The sequence below is a fragment of the Passer domesticus genome, chromosome 2, assembly GCF_036417665.1.
Source record: "Passer domesticus isolate bPasDom1 chromosome 2, bPasDom1.hap1, whole genome shotgun sequence".
NCBI classification, from domain to species: domain Eukaryota; kingdom Metazoa; phylum Chordata; class Aves; order Passeriformes; family Passeridae; genus Passer; species Passer domesticus.
Window position 1 is genome coordinate 127,030,861 of NC_087475.1, and position 18,626 is coordinate 127,049,486.

General features: G+C 47.2%; 2 protein-coding genes across 11 annotated transcripts in view; one reads left to right on the forward strand and one right to left on the reverse strand.

Moving 5' to 3' along the window:
- Positions 1 to 18,626, reverse strand: part of LOC135295108 (protein let-653-like) — a 183,198-nt gene that overhangs the window by 65,684 nt on the left and 98,888 nt on the right. For all 7 annotated transcript variants that reach the window (XR_010357157.1, XM_064411194.1, XM_064411196.1 and 4 more), the window contains 4 exons: positions 16,874 to 17,043; positions 14,822 to 14,948; positions 9,579 to 9,705; positions 8,680 to 8,730 (listed from right to left, as the gene is read on the reverse strand). Coding sequence is in view for 6 of the 7 variants with exons in the window: in XM_064411194.1 (XP_064267264.1) it covers positions 8,680 to 8,730; positions 9,579 to 9,705; positions 14,822 to 14,836 (193 nt within the window). In the remaining variant the exon portion in view is untranslated. The remainder of the gene's footprint in view (positions 1 to 8,679; positions 8,731 to 9,578; positions 9,706 to 14,821; positions 14,949 to 16,873; positions 17,044 to 18,626) is intronic.
- GRIK1 (glutamate ionotropic receptor kainate type subunit 1) overlaps positions 1 to 18,626 on the forward strand; it is a 102,333-nt gene that overhangs the window by 23,297 nt on the left and 60,410 nt on the right. The gene's annotated exons all lie outside the window — the stretch shown is intronic.

Genomic DNA, 18,626 nt, shown 5'->3' on the forward strand with positions numbered 1-18,626 from the left:
CCTAAACTCAAGATTTTTTTGTAACGGTAATAATAATAAAAGACATACAGGCTGATGAATTATCCACCATGTCAGACTGCAGCACAGCAGAGACTGAAATAGCTGAGAGAGTAAAACAGAAAAATATCTCAATTTACGAGTGAAACACTAACACACACTAAACTTTTGCTGCACTATTCCTCATCTGATTTTTAGTTTTCTCTTCACAAGCAGACAAGACTTACACTCCCCAGGTGATAAATCTTAAGCAGATTATAAAGGGATATTCAGCACAGGCCTTTGGAAGGAATAAACTGTGGGGTTTGTGCAGGCCAGGCTCAGGGAAAAGCACTGCTCCTCTGTCTGGTAAGAAATGCATTTCCAAATGAATAAACAATCACTGCTGGTGCACAGGTAGGTAATAGCTAACTTCTAGTACCATGTATCAGGTGGGATAATTTGGCACTGAACTGCTGCTGCTGACCACGTGCAGTGAGTGTTTTTCACTGTGCAGTTCAGGGGAGCTCCACAGCTCCAGCTGCTGCAGCTGGGGTGGCTGTGCTTCGTTTCCATTTACACCGGTGGGTGGCTGAAGGCAGGGTGAGAAATGTGCACTGGTGTCTGCTTCCCACCTGAGGAGAGCTCCTCTCACCTGGGGCTGTGGAAGGAGCAGCAGGAGCAGCAGGGAGAGGCTCCAGGGCTGGACTGCTCTGGTTCTCATAGATGTGGGTGCAGCCCCATCTGTGCCAGGGACATTCCCCACCTGGGATCCAGTTCTGGGCAGGAACCCTCCTGGCTGGGGGGTTTGTGTGAGCAGGAACTGTCAGCTGTGCAGTTTGAGGATGGATTCCCTCAAAGCCTTAAATCTTTCCTGCTGGGGAGAGGATTGGTGTCTCCACCTCAGCCCCTGTGGTGCCGGTGCACCACCTGTCTTCCACCCCTGCAGGTAAATTCGAATGGATAGGTGAGAACTGCTTGAAGAGATTCCTAGGTAAAGGCGGGAGTATTCATTTCCTGTATCTGTCTTCCAAAAGGAACCAGGTGAGGTTTAAGATCCCTTTCTGTGAAAAAATTCCTGCTGATGTCCAAAAGCATAACTTATGCAGACCCACTTCCCTTTCTATTCATCTGCCATATGCTCCCCGTCCTCCCTGGATCCCTCTGTGCTTGCCCGTGTGCAGAGCTAACAGGAATCCTCACTCTGTGCTGTAGAATTGGGAAGACAATTTAGCTTTGATTAATTCTAGCACCAGTGATTGCAGAACATGCATGGGGACAGCTAGCCTCTAATCTGTGTTCAGTCCCCAAGTTCCCAGCACGGAAATACTAATCATTATCTCCCCAATTGCACAGGAGGAAATGCTCACTGATTATGGGGGAAATAACTTTATCAGTTGCAATTGGGAAGGTAATGCTTAGTGTTATTACACTGGAATGAAAAGCTGCTTTTCTGTGCGCACATCCTTGAGGTCTGTAAGAGAAAAAGGCCAGGAAAATCTACAGGTTCTTTCTTCCATTCATTCCCTCCTCTTCCAGCTTGTCTGGTGTCACAGAACACTGTGGATGGGTGGATCTTTGATCAGCTGATAACAATGGAAAAAATGGTCAGGCTTTAGGTGCACCATCCCTGCCACATGGAATTTTAGTGTAGCACCTCTGCTCTGCCTCCGTGCACATCCTTTCTCCAAGTCTGAGCCATCAGGTACCCTGCCACGGGCTTCTGTTCTTCCTGAAGATTACTGCAGCTAATTTCATGAAGGGTGAAAGTGCCGTTAACTCGGATGATGGAAACAGATTCACAGGGAAGGTGTGGTGAAGCCATGACTTCCTGTGCCCCCAGTCCTGTGTCAGATTTGCCCAGAACAAAGCAGCCTGTTCCTGTCCCCAGCTCTCTGTGCATTCTGAGGCTCGGGGGGTTCTCTCCTGTCCCTCATCATCGTTGTAAGCAGCCAAATTCTGCCTCAGCTCCCTCTGGGCAGCCCTGCTGCCCTCCAGGTGCATCCAGGTGCATTCCCCTATCCAGCCTCGCTGGGACTGGGGGAATCTGCAAAGGTTTCTCCAAAGGCACGGTCTGGGAGGGATGGACTCATGCAATATTGCATTAATTGCAGAATATCCTGCTGCTGCTGCTGCTGAGCAGGACCCAGCTGTGCTGGCTGAACTTCTGAGGGGGGACAAAATACTCAGAAGGAAAATATCAGCTGAAGTAAGTGGGACACAGTAATTGCAAGGCTTTGATCTGTTTTTACAGCCCATTTGAACTGATTTTCTTAGCAGCACTTCTCCCTAAGCTGGGGGTTGGTAAAATAAGGAGTTACTGGAGCTGCTGGCGATTTACATTTGCATGGCATCTTTTCTGTGTCTCTATTAAAGAAGGCATTTTGAAGTGTCCCAAGTGGTTCAAGCACCTGATTAAGAGACTCAGAAGTGCTAAGCAAAAGTAAACACCAAAAATCAAATGTCACAGAGGAAAATGAAGGATATATTAAAGGCAGCTTAATTTTTAATAAGAGTTTTAATTACTTTTTCTTCCACTATGTCAACACTACCAGAGGAAATCCAAAGCCTCACCTCCTTGTGTGTCCTTTCAAAAAAAGACCAGCAAAGAATCATTTTTCTCCTCTGTGAGAATGGAGTACAGATCAAGTTCAGTAAAACTTGTCTCTGATCAGACTGCAATAATTTCTCCAAATGGCTCTATAAATTAAAATATTTGTTCTGTGTTGAGCACCAAGGGAAGACAGATTGTAGCTCATTCACTAGGAAAGGTCAGCAGACCCAAATGAAAATGCAAAAACATCAATTGTTTCCATTCACTAATCACATATAATTGGTCTGGCTCACCTGAACTAGAACACATTTGTTATTATAATGCATAATTAAGGTTCTTTTCATTTTGCTGCTTTCCAGATGCAATTATCTTTCTTTTAACAAATGCAGAGAAGGAAACTTCTTGTAAAACTGAAGATACATTTGACAAATTAGGATAATTAAGAAAATGTCCCTGAAAGAGGAAAAAGTTTCTAAGTAGGAACACTGTCAGTTCCCAGTACTTATTGCTGTCCTTTGTGACTTCCATCGACAGAAGAAATTCTGATTTACGTGCGGGATGGAAGTGTCCAAATCAGCAGGGCTGGAACATGAACGTCTTTGTTTTGTTCTTCCAATTCTCTCATGCTTTCACTTTTCCTTTAGAGGAAGAGATTTTTCCTCTTCTTTCCCCCATTCCTCAAGCACAGAGTGTCCCCAGCCCTGCTGAGTTCTCCCAGTGCCACCCCCTGCTCCCCAGTCCCCCTGGGCAGCGTGGGCAGTGGCAGGGACGTGGGAGTGGCACAAAATGGACTCAGGTGAAAGATAAGGTTCCTTTGGAGAGCCACTAGGGAAAAAAGTACAAATTGAACCTCTAGATGAGATCAGACTTTGGGACAGAGGGTTTTGCTGTCTGGCTTTTAGTGTGGGCTGGAATTGAACCTGTGAACCAGAGGCTCCTGACCCCAGTCGAACATCCCAGGGTTTCTGCTCCTCTGTCCAAATTGCCTTCTGGAGATATGCACATGTGCTGCACACAATAGGTGTAATAAAAATATATAAAATACAATAGAAATCTGTGCCCGTGGGCTCCTGGGAGCCAGAACAAGCCACTGATGCTGTCCCTGCAGTCCCCTCTAGGGACATCCTGGGAGAGGAAACCATGAGAGGACAAGGACACAGCCTCCAGCTGGGCCAGGGGAGGCTCAGCTTGGGCATCAGCAAGGATTTCCTCGTGGAAAGGCTGCTCAGGCCCTGGCAGGAGCTCCCAGGGAGGTTTGGAGTGCCCATCCCTGGAGGTGCCCAGGAAAGCCTGATGTGGCACTCAGTGCTCTGGGCTGGCACAAGGTGATCCTGGAGGGCAAAGAAGATCTCCTGACAGGAGACATTTGTTCCTCAAAGGTGGATGTGTCCCTGTGCAAGGAGGCACACGAGGACAGTGGGAACAGGGACATCTCCCTGAATTCCAGCCAGCTGCTCCCTGCCATCCCATATTTGCAGTATCAACACAGCAGGTTCAGTTAAATCTCACACTCCGAACGAGCTTGCCTCTTTCTGGTCAAGAATTTTGCCTCTTTCTGGTGCATAATTACTTCCTGTAACTTAAAGCTGATTTTAAATAATGATGTTAAAGTCGGTGATGGGTTAGAGGCTTATTAGTATCTTCAGAGATCTAAGATTAAAGATTTTAATATTAAGAAAATGCATACAGTCATTAATGTGTTTTTGAAGTGTAAAGCCTGTCTAATCTAATTTACTGTATAACAGTATGAGCTATAATTTTGACTAATTAAATGTCTCTAATCTTTTTGCTAGCTTAAGCTTCGATTAACCAATATTTACTTTATTAGGGTAAGATTAAACACCTCAAGAAAAATCTTTACAAAGTTGAACATACCAATTTCCATTGGAGCAATGGAGCACAGGGGAGCCAAGATCCATTTTAGAGAACCAAAATGTGTTCAAAGATTGAGCACACCATTTCTCTAACAGTCACTATTAAGCTGGTAAGATTAATTTAATAGAATGCTGTAAGCACACTGCTTTGTAATGCAGAATTTAGGGTGCAGGAAAAGCAAATTGCTTTATTCTGGTGTGTTTGTGCAGCTCACAAAGCGAGGCAGGTCTGAGGCAGGTGGAGGTTCACCTTCTGTGGGTTCTCAGTGCCAGCCAGAATGAGTAATAACTATTTCTGTGTGCAAACAGGAGGCACTGCAGGGAGAGAATGCAGCGTGACTGGAAGGCAATTTATTGAACTGCTCAGCGCCGTTAAGTGCAGAATGAAAGTTGCATTTACAGGCCAGGGAATGCATCAGACAGGACAGGAGATCGCAGTGATAAACAAAGGAGAAAGCAGAAGATTCTGCACAGAGACAGCAGAGGCATCTGAGCAGAGCCCTGCCTGCAAACGGGCCTGCCAGCCGATATTTCACACTTAGGGCTTGTCAAACACACCTATCCTCTGGGTAATAAAATACCCCCACAGCAGCACAAACAGGATTTAAACAGCCACCAAAGGGAGGCAAGTGCCTGGAAATCATTGCCTGTCCTTCCTGCTGAGTGATGAGCCTGCAGGAACTCAGCTCCCCTTCCCCAGCAGTGCTGGGAGTGCTGAGTGCTCCTGATCCTGCCCCTGCTCCTGCTCCTGTTCCTGCTCCTGTTCCTGCTCCTGCCCTGCTCCTGCTCCTGTTCCTGCTCCTGCTCCTGTTCCTGTTCCTTCTCCTGCCCCTGCTCCTGTTCCTGCTCCTGTTCCTGCTCCTGCCCTGCTCCTGCCCTGCTCCTGCTCCTGCTCCTGCATCTGCTCCTGCCCTGCTCCTGCTCCTGTTCCTGCCCCTGCTCCTGCTCCTGTTCCTGCTCCTGCTCCTGTTCCTGTTCCTGCTCCTGCTCCTGTTCCTGCTCCTGCTCCTGTTCCTGCTCCTGCTCCTGCTCCTGCTCCTGCCCCTGCCCTGCTCCTGTTCCTGCCCCTGCTCCTGCCCTGCTCCTGCCCTGCTCCTGCTCCTGTTCCTGCTCCTGCTCCTGCCCCTGCCCTGCTCCTGTTCCTGCTCCTGCCCCTGCCCTGCTCCTGCCCTGCTCCTGCTCCTGTTCCTGCTCCTGCTCCTGCTCCTGCCCCTGCTCCTGTTCCTGTTCCTGCTCCTGCTCCTGCTCCTGCTCCTGCTCCTGCTCCTGCTCTGCTCCTGTTCCTGCTCTGCTCCTGCTCCTGTTCCTGCTCCTGCTCCTGCTCCTGTTCCTGCTCTGCTCCTGCTCCTGTTCCTGCTCTGCTCCTGCTCCTGCTCCTGCTCCTGATCCTGCTCCTGCTCCTGCTCCTGCTCCTGATCCTGCTCCTGCTCTGCTCCTGCTCCTGCTCCTGCTCCTGCTCCTGCTCCTGCTCCTGCTCCTGCTCCTGCTCCTGATCCTGCTCCTGCTCTGCTCCTGATCCTGTTCCTGCTCCTGCTCCTGCTCCTGCTCCTGCTCCTGCTCCTGCTCCTGCTCCTGATCCTGCTCCTGCTCTGCTCCTGCTCCTGATCCTGCTCCTGCTCTGCTCCTGCTCCTGCTCCTGTTCCTGCCCCAGCTCCTGCTCCTGTTCCTGTTCCTTCTCCTGTTCCTGCTCCTGTTCCTGCTCCTGTTCCTGCTCCTGCTCCTGCTCCTGCTCTGCTGCTGTTCCTGAGAACTCAGTTTTTAATCTGAGCCCGCTGGGATGGGAGGCTGCTCCAGAAGTGCCTTTGGATTATTCATTGACAGCCACATCTCCTGTGCTGGCTGTGTCCTTTCCCTCCCTTTGTACCACACCCTCCACACGACGAAACTGGGATTAGAAGGAGAATCACTGCTCTTGCAGGCTTTGTTTTGCTCTCTGATCGAGCCTTTCTGGCCATCCCCTGCCCCAAAGATGGCTTTTCCCTCCTCCTGGGCACCTTGGCAGCTGTCTCTGCTCACCTTTTCGGGATGTGCCGGTGATGGGGACTGTGTGCCGAGCTGCTGGGGAGCTCCCAGCAGGAGGTTACACTTTCCAGGGGATGGAGCACCCACAGAGTTCATTTTCCTTGCTCGTGGGAGCCCAATCCAATCAGACAGTAAATTTCCACACAAACACCAGTCTGCTGCAACTTTGCCACTTTCTCTAGAGGCTGCACTTTGTTCCAAAGGGAACATTCTGTTTTGGAAGCAGCTGTGGAAGCGCAGTGGCACTCCAAGGGAAGTCAGGCTGCTCCCTGCCCTGTCCCCATCTGGCTCTGACTGCACAGAGCCCAGCTGGAGCTGCACTGTGTGAGAGGTGCAGAGCTAAGCCAGGAGGGGATGGATTCATGGAGAAAAGAGATTTGGGAAGAGCCAGCAGTGTTGGCAGCCCCATCCCACCCCACAGCATCCTGCACCTGTTCCTGTGCACCTCCTGGTGAAAGGCAAACTCACACCCACTTCTGGCCTCAGGCAGATCCAGGCTTCCAGCAAAAAGAGCTTCAGAACACTGGCTGCAGGCCAGGTGGTGTTTGTTTGTTTGTTTGTTTGTTTGTTTGTTTGAAATGTGTGCTTTCACATCTGCCCTGCCTGTGCTTGTTCTGCTTGGGTGTTCTCTGCAGGCAGCCCTAACCTTGAAAAAATCCTGGAATGGTTTGGGTTGGAAAGGACATAAAGCCCATCCAGTGCCACCCCTGCCATGGCAGGGACACCTCCCACTGTCCCAGGCTGCTCCAAGCCCTGTCCAGCCTGGTCTTGGGCACTGCCAGGGATCCAGGGGCAGCCCCACTGCTCTGGGCACCCTGTGCCAGGGCCTGCCCACCCACAGGGAGCAATTCCTAATTCCCAATCTCCCATCCATCCCTGCCTTCTGGCAGTGGGAGCCATTCCCTGGCTCCTGTCCCTCCATGCTTTGCCTCCAGTCCCTCTCCAGCTCTCTTGTGGGCTCCCCTCAGGAAGACATACTCTGAGAAGCATTTAAGTACAATCTACAGAAATAATCTCATTTTGAAGCCTGCTGTGGAATAACACTGACTGGTTTTTTACTAATATTCCTTATCCCTTACAATTCTGGCTCAACAGACCATAGCTGGGCTGTGAAGCACAGAGCAACTACAAACAAAACAAAGGGAATTTTTTTCCCCCTGAAAATAATTCAATTTAAAAGCATTTTCCTCACACTTTGCAGGGCAATGTGCACCAGTTCAGGAGTGTTTACAATAATTGTTTTTCTTTGGTTTAGTAAGGTGTAACCAATGGTAACACAAAGCAGTGCACTGCTGTTTTGGCCACAGCAGTGGAACATAAATGATCAAATTAAATGGATATGATTGCAGTAAATATTACTGAAATGGAAGTAGAAGTTAGAGTAATTATTGTGAAATGAAGTTAAACCTGAAACAGAAAAATTTCTGTAGCACAATTGCAAAAAATACCTCCATGAAGTAACCAGGATCTTCCACAGCCCTTGTCATCTCTTGCAGTGCTTGCACCTTACCTGGAAAACGTTGTTTTCACTCCAGAGCACTTTGTGAGGGAAATTGTCTCGGTCCATTGCTGCTTGAAGCAATGCCAGGAATGATGTACAGCATTTTTAGCAGTGGGCTGGGGGTCCATAAAAGATGCTGGACGTGATAGGAATGGCCCGGGGATGTGGCTGGAGACAAAAGCTCTGGGAGCCAGGAGCTGCCCTGGCTGTGGGTGTGACACTCGGGAGGGGAAGTGACAAAGGGCCTCTCTCTGCCCTGGACACTCACTAGGCTGTTCTTGCTGCTGGATCCAGGCCCTGGCACGGCACAGAGTTGAGGCAGAGCAGTGTCAGCTCCTGCCTGGCTTTTCCCTGGGGATCTGCCACTCAGGGAACTGAGGAAGGCACCTTTAGGTCCCCTAAAGGAACCCTTGGACCAAAAGTGGGTGCAAATCTGAGTGCAAACATCCTCTTGCTGATGGAGCACACTTTGGAGGAGGTATCACTGCTAATAATGATGCCTGAGGGAATGGGCTCATATATCATCACGCTAAGGATATTTATAAATATATTTAAAAAGCAGGAGGGGAAGTAGCAGGCAATTTTGCTTCCAGAACATAAGTCAAGTGTGTATTATTAAGCCTAAATAGCCTGGATTAATCAAATGTCATACTGGCACTTCTAATAATGACTTTACATTGCAAATTCCATTACCTGGCTTTGCCAGCCAGGAGAGAAGCTACAGAAGATCAATTAAACAAACAGGAAATTACCTTTTCTCTTTATAGTCCATGACTTTCGGCACTTACAATGGTGCCAGGATCCTGAAAATTAAACAGGCATTTGCATAAGATTAATAACTCACTTGCTTTCTCCCCAAGTCACTGTGGCTTATTTAGGACCCCAGAATTATCCAGTGTCTACTGGAGAGGCTGGGGATGATGGGAGCAAATTAAAAATGGCTTAATGTGTCAGAGAGGATCCCAACATGTGACCAGGGGCTCTGCTGTTAATAAATGCACCTGCAGCATCCCAGAGATGGATGAGCGAGGTCTCAGCAGAATTAATAGGGGTAGGACTGTGCCTACACTTGTTCCTGGGAATGCTTCTCCCTGGAGCATCCCTGTGCCTCAGGTGGCTGGGAATGGTCACCCTGGAGGCAGGCAGGGAAGGTTTTGGGGACAGCACCCGCTGTGCCATGAGCAGGGAGCTCCTGCAGGGAGCTGGGGTAGGGCTGCATCTCAAACAGGGCTCGTTTGGTTCTGCTCATGGTAGATTTTACAGGTAGGTGGTGGAGTTTACAGGATGCTCTTCATGGGGATTTCTTCTGTCCCACAGAAGAGAACCAGGGGTGGGTTTTCCAGCCCCAGGTTTTGCCTGCCTTTGCTCAGGATGGGTTTGTGCCTCCAGCACCAGGCACAGGAGCTCAGCAGCTCTGGGATGCTCAGAACTCCTGCAGCTCAGAGTTTGGGTGAGGCTGGCTGGGAGCAGCCTGTAGGGAGGCACAGGGTCCCTTTTGGGACACAATAATTGCTGCAGGGGGAAAAGCCAGGCTGGCAATTGGAGGGGAGCAGCCATTGTGGTGGCTGATTTGCACATCCTCACCCAGCAGGGACAGGGTTTCTCTGGCCAGGGGATAAATGCTGTGGCTGTTCCTGCTGGAGCTGCTTACCAGTGCCTGGGACAAGAGGGACCTTCCTGGTGCTCCCAGAGCTGGCTGCTGCAGGATCCTGGCCAGGTGGTGCCCTGAGATTCCTGGGAAAGCATTTCCAGAAGGAGCAGCTGCAGTTCCAGGTGCCCTGTGTGGAGACCCAGAGCACAGGATCAGTCCAGAGGGAAGCACTGCCAGCCTGTCCCCAAAACCCTGCAGCTCCCCTGTGTGCTCCTGGGCCCCAGAGCCACAGCAGAGCCCTCATCTCTCTAAGGAGGGGCTGTGGAGGGGGGAAAGGAGGTAAAAGTGTCCTTTGGGGGCAGTTCTGGGGAACAGGCACAGAAGGTGGGAAGGCAGGAGGTGTGGGGGTGTGGGGAGGAGGGCAGAGATCTTTATCCAGTCCAAATGAGAATTCACTTTTGCTTAGGGTGAAGGATTATGGGCAGCTTCATGAAAAAAAAAAAAAAAAAGAAAAGAAAAAAGAGAAAAAAACCCCAAACCCCTATAATTCCTCATTTTGGTACATGAAATGAATATCCTTAAAAAAAAACAACAAAAAAACAAAAGCAAACCAACTAATGACCCAAAGAACAAACCCCAGCAGGATTTGGCAGTTAATTCCTCCTTGATTAAAGGATGCCCAAACATATGAGGCAAACCCAGGCTCTGAGGGTGATTAAATGCTGAAATGAACCCAGAGACATTTGATAACTGCACAAGCAATTTACTGAGAATGTTCCTTTTAATTCTGATGGCTGCCAGAGTGTTCACTGAAGGAAAATAGGTTCGAGTAACCCCCAAACACAGATTTTTATATACATATGGGTATATAAGAGCTTTAACAGTGGGAGTTTGAGAGTCTGTTGCTGCTGGGGTTTGGTTTGGTTTGTTGTATTCTGTGTTTGCCACACTGAGCTCAGGTTCAGCTGAGCATTTATGAGCCTGGAGCTCACCAAAGCCTAGAGAGCAGATTTAAAAGGCAGATCACTGCCAGGGAGGGATGCTGGGGCTGTGCAAGGAGCTGAGTTGGCCCAGGTCACTTGGTCCCAGAGTGTGTGCACACATTATTTGGGACAGCACTGGTTTTCAGGAGTGAGGAGGTTCAGTGAGGACAGCTGGAAGCACGACAGGAATGTGTGCAGAGCAGTAAAGAAGAGGGCTGGGAAATCACCACGGGGCAGGGGAGAGGGTGAGCCCAGAATGAGCTTTCCTGGCCTTGCTGAGCACAGGGCAGCTGCCCAGAGCCCAGACTGGCAGCAGGGGAGGTGCAAAGGGCTCCGCACACAGCCTGCAGGCCAGCAGGGCACTGAGGAAGCTCACAGCCTTCCACGGGTTCAGAAAGGCTCTGGGAAAATCCTGGGGAAATAATCTGGCCAGGGACTGACTGCAGGGCCATGACCTGCCTGTGGGGCTGGGGGAGCTGCCCTTGCCACGTTCTCAGGGCAAAATCTCCTGTGAGGACAGGGCTCAGACCCCACTGGCACCAGGCAGCTGAGACTGCTCTACCCAGAACTGAAAATGCATTCCAGGCAATCTAGGAATGCTCATATTTGGAAATACTCAATTAAGTCATTCTGGTTAAGGCTTATCTTGCTTTAAATTAACGAGATGTAGGCACAACCTTTATGCCATCTTAATATGCTTTTGTCACAGCGTCTCCTTGGTTTTATTAAGATTTTAATAACTTCTTAAGCAGGGGAGTTATGTTGACACTGACTGAATTGTGGCTAAGTTAGAAGCCAGTGACTCTGGAACCTGACAGCTCATTTAATTCCTGGTTCCAGACTTGATTGTCACAGACTGCTTTTACTCTCCCCAAAAGTTACCATCTCTTTTTGGGCCGGAATCTCTATCTGCAGTTGATTTTGAGAATAATAGAAAATTAGGGCTCTTATCTCTGTTCCATTACCCAGCCTCAGGAATCCACTGCTCTGGGATGCAGGGGTGAGTATCCCTCTATCCTTGGCAAAACCTGTGCCAGGAGAAGGAACAAACTCTTGGGTCTTTATGGAAAAGGAGGGGGAGAGAGGTGGGGCTGCTGCAGAGATGAAGCTGGGAAATGCAAGAAAAGCTGTGTGGCTGAGTAATGGAAACTTAAGGGGAAAACTGAAGGGGAGGAGGTGAAAGTGAAATGAAAAGTGAGAGGGAAGAGAGGATAACAGAAGGATGATGTGAGCTAAAAACCAAGGCGAGGAACAGAACAGCTGAATAAGGGCTTGAGAGGAAAACTGTGCAAATTGTTACCACTTTGGGGATTTTTAGGAAAGGAGCTTCAATTTTATGCAAGAATAAAGAAAAAATGTGAGATTCAAAGTAATGTTGATTGGGATGCACTGGAAAGGGAATAAAGTGATTTAGGAAGGAAAATATTGGCAAGGAAAGTAAATATTGGCACAGGGTAAAAGACCAGAAGTGACGAGTGAATAAAAGTAGGGATGAGAAACAAACTGGGGCACAGAAGGAAACCAAATGGCTTTTTTGGGAACAGGGACCAAGGCAGTGGCAGAAAGGAACGAGGGCACCAAGGGAAAGGAAACAAAACACCACAGATTCAGTTCTTATGTTAGAGACTGAAAGGAGGGATGGGGGGAAGGAAGGCCAGAGCAGAGGTCTGAGAGGACCCCGAGTTCAGCTTCCCCAGTCCTGGGGTGTTCAGGGCAGGGCAGAGGGGCCTGGGGCAGCCCAAATTCCTGTGAGCACGTGGCTGCCCCATCCTGCTCCTTTCTGGCACTTTGGCATGCGACATGACCCCAGAGCCATGAGGAATCCTCCTTCCAAGGGTAAGCTGGAATCTGTGCTTTGATCCAAGCACTGCCCGGGACAGGAAGATGGAGCACATAATTCCAGCATCTGTGTGTCACTGCCCTCAGTAAAGCATTTTTCCCTAATACCCAATCTAAACTTACGCTCTCTCAGTTTGATTGTGCATTTGGACATTGATGCAAAGCATTATTACCCAAATTCACTGTAATTCTCCAACACCATCTGCACTAAGGCTAGGACTTGAATGAATTTTACAAACCCTTCAATTTTTGTGACGAAAATGTTGCTATTTAATATTCCCAGTTTTCTTGCGGCACTTCCCCCATGTCTAGATCAGGCAAGGGTTCTGTGGCAGCTTCAGCATATTTGCAAAAATGAACTGATTATTTTTATTTTTTTTTTTAGACTTTGAATAAAACATTAATTCCCTCTCAATTTTGGATGGAATTCCTACTTTTTAAACACATTTTCTATTGATTGAAGTTTCTTCTGTCTGGCATTCTCCACTAGTACCAAATGGAGGATATTTAACAGTCCCACTCCAAATATTTCAGTGGAGATCACAGTTTGAATCCATCTACCAAATCCTGCCCTGTGGTAGCTTTTCCTGGGAAATCCATGGCATGTTTATGGTGTGTGCCATTTTGAAAATTTGTGGATACATCTATTGCAATATCTTCCCCAGTTCTGTGGTGCTCACATGACATTTCCCTGCAGCTACCGCCATCTCTGGGAAAATAAAAAGGCACCTAGTAAAAGAGCAAAGAGAGGGGCAAGCCTCAGAAAGCTCAGCAGGAGACAAAAATCTTGTTTCTCTGCAGTTTACCCACCTGAGTGGGTAAGGATGGCATCATTTGCATTTGTAAAACCCAGCTTTTATTTTTCTCCAGGAGAGTTAACAGCCCTGACAAGATTTCCCAGCTGCATCATGGCTTCATGGAGGGGAAAAGCCCATTTCAGCATCCCCTGCCTCCTTTGCATATTGAACAGCACTGCTGGGCTGGGGTGCATTAAAACCTCTGTCACACTGGGGTGTGGATCTGAATTACTCACAATATTTACATGTAAGCACTCTCAAGCCTATGGAGAAGAGTGGAAATTAAGTTTTATAAAACCCCTGATGCTTTGCCTCCTTTAACATAATACCTTTTATTTTTGTTGTTGTGCTTCTTTTATTTTTTACTTGATGGGGGCCCTGTTTGCTTTTTGTAAGTCTACTACTTTAAAATAAAATTTTATAATACATATAGCCCATGCTTCATAAATCCAAATGCTGGAACATGGAAATAGTTTTTAGAACAACATTAAGGAAGATCTGTCTTTTTTATGTGTGCCAAAGGCACCACAGTGATGTTTTTAGGTAATGCACCATAAGTTTGCCAGTGCAGCAGACTCCAGGGAAATTATTATAACAATAAAGCACATATTTAAAGAAAGATTTTTAAGATTTTTAGAGCTGTGTTGCAAAAATAGATATAGAGTAATTGTATAATTACTGTTTTAATTTTTTGGGGGGTGGGGTTTTTTTGAGAGGACTTCAATTCAGGCTCTGATTTTATGGGAGCAATTTGCCAGAGACAGATTACTCTGGGAACATTCTATAGCACAGAACCATCTTTTTGTGGGATAATCAGGTAGGCAGAGATCTACTGCCAGAAACTGCCCTTGCCCCTGTCTGCTTTGAATTGTTCCTGTAATTATTTGGTGGCAAGGAGGCTAATCCTGAAAAGTGGGGCCTTAACACCTAGAATAATTGATTGCCATGGGTTTGGTAGGTTGCAAGCTGTACAGAATCCTAAATCCAAGGCATTTCCTCTAGGCATGTGGGCATTGGTCAGCATGGGCCAGCCCCTGCAGCACAAGGCAGGTCCTGCACAAGGTGCACTGTGCTGGCTGAGGAAATCTGTGATTAATCACCACCAACTCTGAATAATGCAAAGGAAGCACTTCCATAACAGAAGTCCCCACACGAAGAAAAACTTCATTTCTTTAAAAAAGAATAAATCTCTAAGTGATTTAATCTTTAAAACCCCCTTGCTGCTCGCAGATGATTTAGATACAAGGAACATCTCCAGCACATGCATGATTCAAAGAGTCTTTTCAAATGAAGTCTTTTGATGGAATAAGGGAATTAAACATCAAACCCAACATCTCCCAGTTGCCAAAGAGTCCTTGGTGTGACAGCTGGTCAGCTGAGCAGCAGAGAGCTGACAGCTCCATCACTCACTTCATTACCCAAATGTTTCAGAGATGATTTTATTAAACCAGTGATGTCCAAGAGTTGTTAAGAAAACCAGCAGAAAATGCTCCCTAAAAGCAAAACAGAGAACACCAAAAATGTGTTTGGCACTCTGGATGGAGCCATGCAGCTTCTAGCTGAGCTTTGCTTTTTTTTATCCTAATGCCACAATATAATTTTGTGTGCTAAAGAAAAATCAGTCTCACTGCTAGAACTTCAAAGCAGGACCAGGCCATGCTGTGTTTTAAATAAAAGGACAAACCTTTGGTGTCTCCATTTCCTCCTTGCTGGAAAGCTACATCAGCAATCTTCCAAAGGCTTGACATGTGGAAAACACTTTATTTTCATTTCTGCAAATTCCATGGTTTTCAGATGATTCTCACATTTCTCTATTTTCAGCAGAGAAAAAAAAAGAGGGAGAAAATGAATTACTTTAAGTTTGCATTGCTATTGTACAACCCTCCTGATTTTTAATGTTTCATTTGATGAATGTCATGGGGCAGGTTGGGTAAAGTTCATGTCACAATTTCCCAAGTTCATCTGGATTTAGGTAAGGCATGTGGCAAGATTCCTTCCAGGGCAGAAACAGTGTGAAATTCATTTTTACACTTTGGTGTAAAAAATGCCCCATGTCCACATAAGGAGATTTTAAAGATCTCCACCCCTTTGAAAAGATCCCAGGAGCTCACCCAAAAAACCTGCAAAAACAAACAGTGGATTGAGGCAACAGGAGTTTGTCTGTCAGAAACTTCTGGGTGATCTTTTTAATTTTCTCCTGCTCTTCGTTTCTTGCCAGTTCTCACACATTGATTGAAATGTGTTAAGGACCAGCAGCAATTTCTTATATTAATAAGATAACTTGGCTCCCTGCTGCAGCTTGATTGAACAAAAATGAGTTCTAAATGCCTAATAATGTACTTTTACTGCCTTTTCTACAATTCAAACCTTCAGTCTAGCTCTGCTCACTCTTTTGGGGAAGGAATTTCCCTGATATCCAACCTACCCCTCTGCAGAGCCTTCCTCCCCTCCAGCAGATCAGTGCTCCCATCCAGCCTGGAGCCATCTGGGAGCTAAAGGGTGCCCTCATTTCCCTTTTCTGAAACAGTTTAGTATTTCAAAGATTTCATTTGCTGCAGTGGATATGAAAGCAATGATTCCTCTCAGGAAATACTCCATATTTTGTGCAAGGGAGATGTAATAATTATCTGGGAGCAAAGAGAAATCAGGATGAAGCTTTACACGATATCCACACGCAGAAAAGTGTGACATTTCACACTTCCATGTTCTAACTCTTTTATTTAAAGAAGCTTAGTGTTTGTTCTCCTCTCAAACACATTTAGCTGATTTCTATTTAATGCTCCCTGAAATCCCAGGTGGTTTTCTGTACAGGTTTCACTGAGCAAGAGGTTTTTGATGCTGCACAGAGCTCAAGCTGGCTCCATTCCCCTCAGGAAAAGCAGCATTTCCAGAATGTTCCCAGGCTAGGAGGATCTCCTCTGCAGGGGCTGGGTTTGTAAGAAAAAATGTTCTGAGTAGGTTTGGAGTGCCCATCCCTGGAGGGTCCAAGGAAGGGCTGGAGGTGGCACTCTGTGCTCTGGGCTGGGGACAGGGTGGGGATGTGGCACAGCTGGCACTGGGTGATCCTGGAGGGCTTTTCCAGCCCTGGGATCTTCTGGTACTGGAATCAGCTCTGCTCCAGTGTCCCTGAGCCTTTTCCAAGGGGAAATGACACGTTCATTCTGTTACTGACCCAGATCTGTTCCCCAGCTCTCCCTGATCTCACCAGCATTCCTGCCAGAGCAGGCGGTGCTGGGCACTCCAAAGGCCAGGGGAGATCATGGAGTGCCCTTCCATGTGGGATGGGCAGGCAGTGCTGGGCACTCCAAAGGCCAGGGGAGATCATGGAGTGCCCTTCCATGTGGGATGGGCAGGCAGTGCTGGGCACTCCAAAGGCCAGGGGAGATCATGGAGTGCCCTTCCATGTGGGATGGGCAGGCAGTGCTGGGCACTCCAAAGGCCAGGGACCTGGGCTGGGGTTTGCCATGGGATGTGACATCCCAGGGAAGGGCCCTGGCAGCTGCAGCCCACACTGAGCTCAGGCTGCCACCAAATTCCATGGGGACACTTCTGAACCCGCAGGTTCCTTCAATCAGCAGCTCTTGATGAGCACTGAGAGACAGGAATGGAGAAGCTTCTTAAAGGGTGGATGGCCAGTTCTTCCTAGTTCTCATGGGAACAGATATCCAAAACCTGTTGCCAAGGTGGCTTTGAAAACTGCAGACATTACAATTAAAAATAAATAAAAATCAAATACCAGGATAGGGTGGGTCTGTTGTGGCACCTGATCCCACAGCAGGTTCTGCTTGCTCTGGGGAGTGGCTGAACAATTGTACAGAGACACAAAGTGTGGCAGGAGCCCACAGCTGAGATCCTGCAGGACACAAATGGAATGCAGGCAGCGGATGATCCTCAGCTGAGCACAAGCTGCAGGGTAAAACATAAGCCTCAATCAACTCTTGGAAATAATTTGAGCCCAATGCCATAAGTGCCTTAAATGAAATCCCTCTCCACAGCAGCCAATCTGAATCGTTAGACATATGTCACCTAGTGAGCCAGGATCACCAGAAGAGCCGTGCACACAGCATCCACTGACGTGGGGGATGTATTGCACTGGGTAATTGGGCCATTTTTCAGTGTTCTGTGTCTCGGAAAACAGGGTGGGAGCCAGGCTGGCGTTGTCACGTCATGCTGTGACACAGCTCTCTGCCAGCAGCTCCCTGCCCCACTGCAGCATCCCCCTTGTCTGAGCTCCCTGGCTGCACTCACTGCTGCTCTGGCATTTCAGAACGTTTCAGGCAGGAGCAGCACAGGATCTCCAGTGATCTCCCAGCATTAACAAGCAGCTCAACTCGTGCCCTTACCCCAAAAGGGAGCCCAGACAGTTCTGCCAAAAAACCTGTTTGAACCTGTTCAAACGTGTTCATGGAACACCCTGGGTGGGAAATCTGACACGCTCCGAGGAAAACTGAGCAAGGAAAAATAGCAGCTGCATTTTTAATTTTGTTTTGAAATGTAAGTTGTTCAATCAGGAGATTGGTGGTAACACATTGAAATGATGCCCCTTATGGGCCATCATTTGTTTCATCAGTTATGGAAATATTTAATTGAGTTGAAGCCATCTTTGCATACTGTGCTAATTAGATTTTCCTCTTCATGGCAAGGGTATTTTATGGACTTTTGATGGAAATTTATTTCTTACAATGAAGTTATGAGGCTTAAATAAACCCCTTCAATATTTATGTCCAGTAGCATAAACTTTCATGTTTTAAAAATATGAGTAACAATTTAGTAACTCAAATATTCACCTTGTGGGGCCTGGAGATATTGTATCACTTTTTCAGATAATTGTCTTTCTCTTTCTTTAATTTTTTAATCAATTTTTAACACTGTTTTAACCCCTGGGTAAAATTACCCAAGATTTTCTTGACTTTTTTTTCAGTACATCTCTAACTTCCATATCCATAAGTGTAATAATTACAACTAAGAAGACCTTTAATATAATAAACATAATAACTGTAACTCCCATCTCTAATCAGTGCCAATAATTCCTGATAAAGCTGTTCCCAGTGAAGCTGCTGCAGTGGAATGTCTCAGTCTGAGTGTGATTTGTGGAGAAGGACATTCTGAGTTCTCTTTTTGAGGGAATTACAAGGAGAAGTGTTCCAGGAGTTGTTTGGGTTCCCATTCCATATTTCTCCTGGAGTGGTATAATTGAGCACTTGATGTACAGTTGTCATCAGGTGCAGCAGTGCTTTGTTTACACTCGGTGCTTTAATATTTGCAAATGTAGACATTGAATAAGGCATTCTTCAGACTCAAATGGCCCTCAGAAGATGGAGGAATAGAAATGTTCCAGATTGATAATTACCAAGGAAGCTTTGAACAGCAGGCACCTCCAGTGAGTGTCTGTTCAAGAGCCAGCCATCATTATGATGAGGAAAAGTGGCAGCTCAGAGCACAGGTGCTGATTAAACATTGCTCATGAGAGTGGATCTGTTGGAAAATCT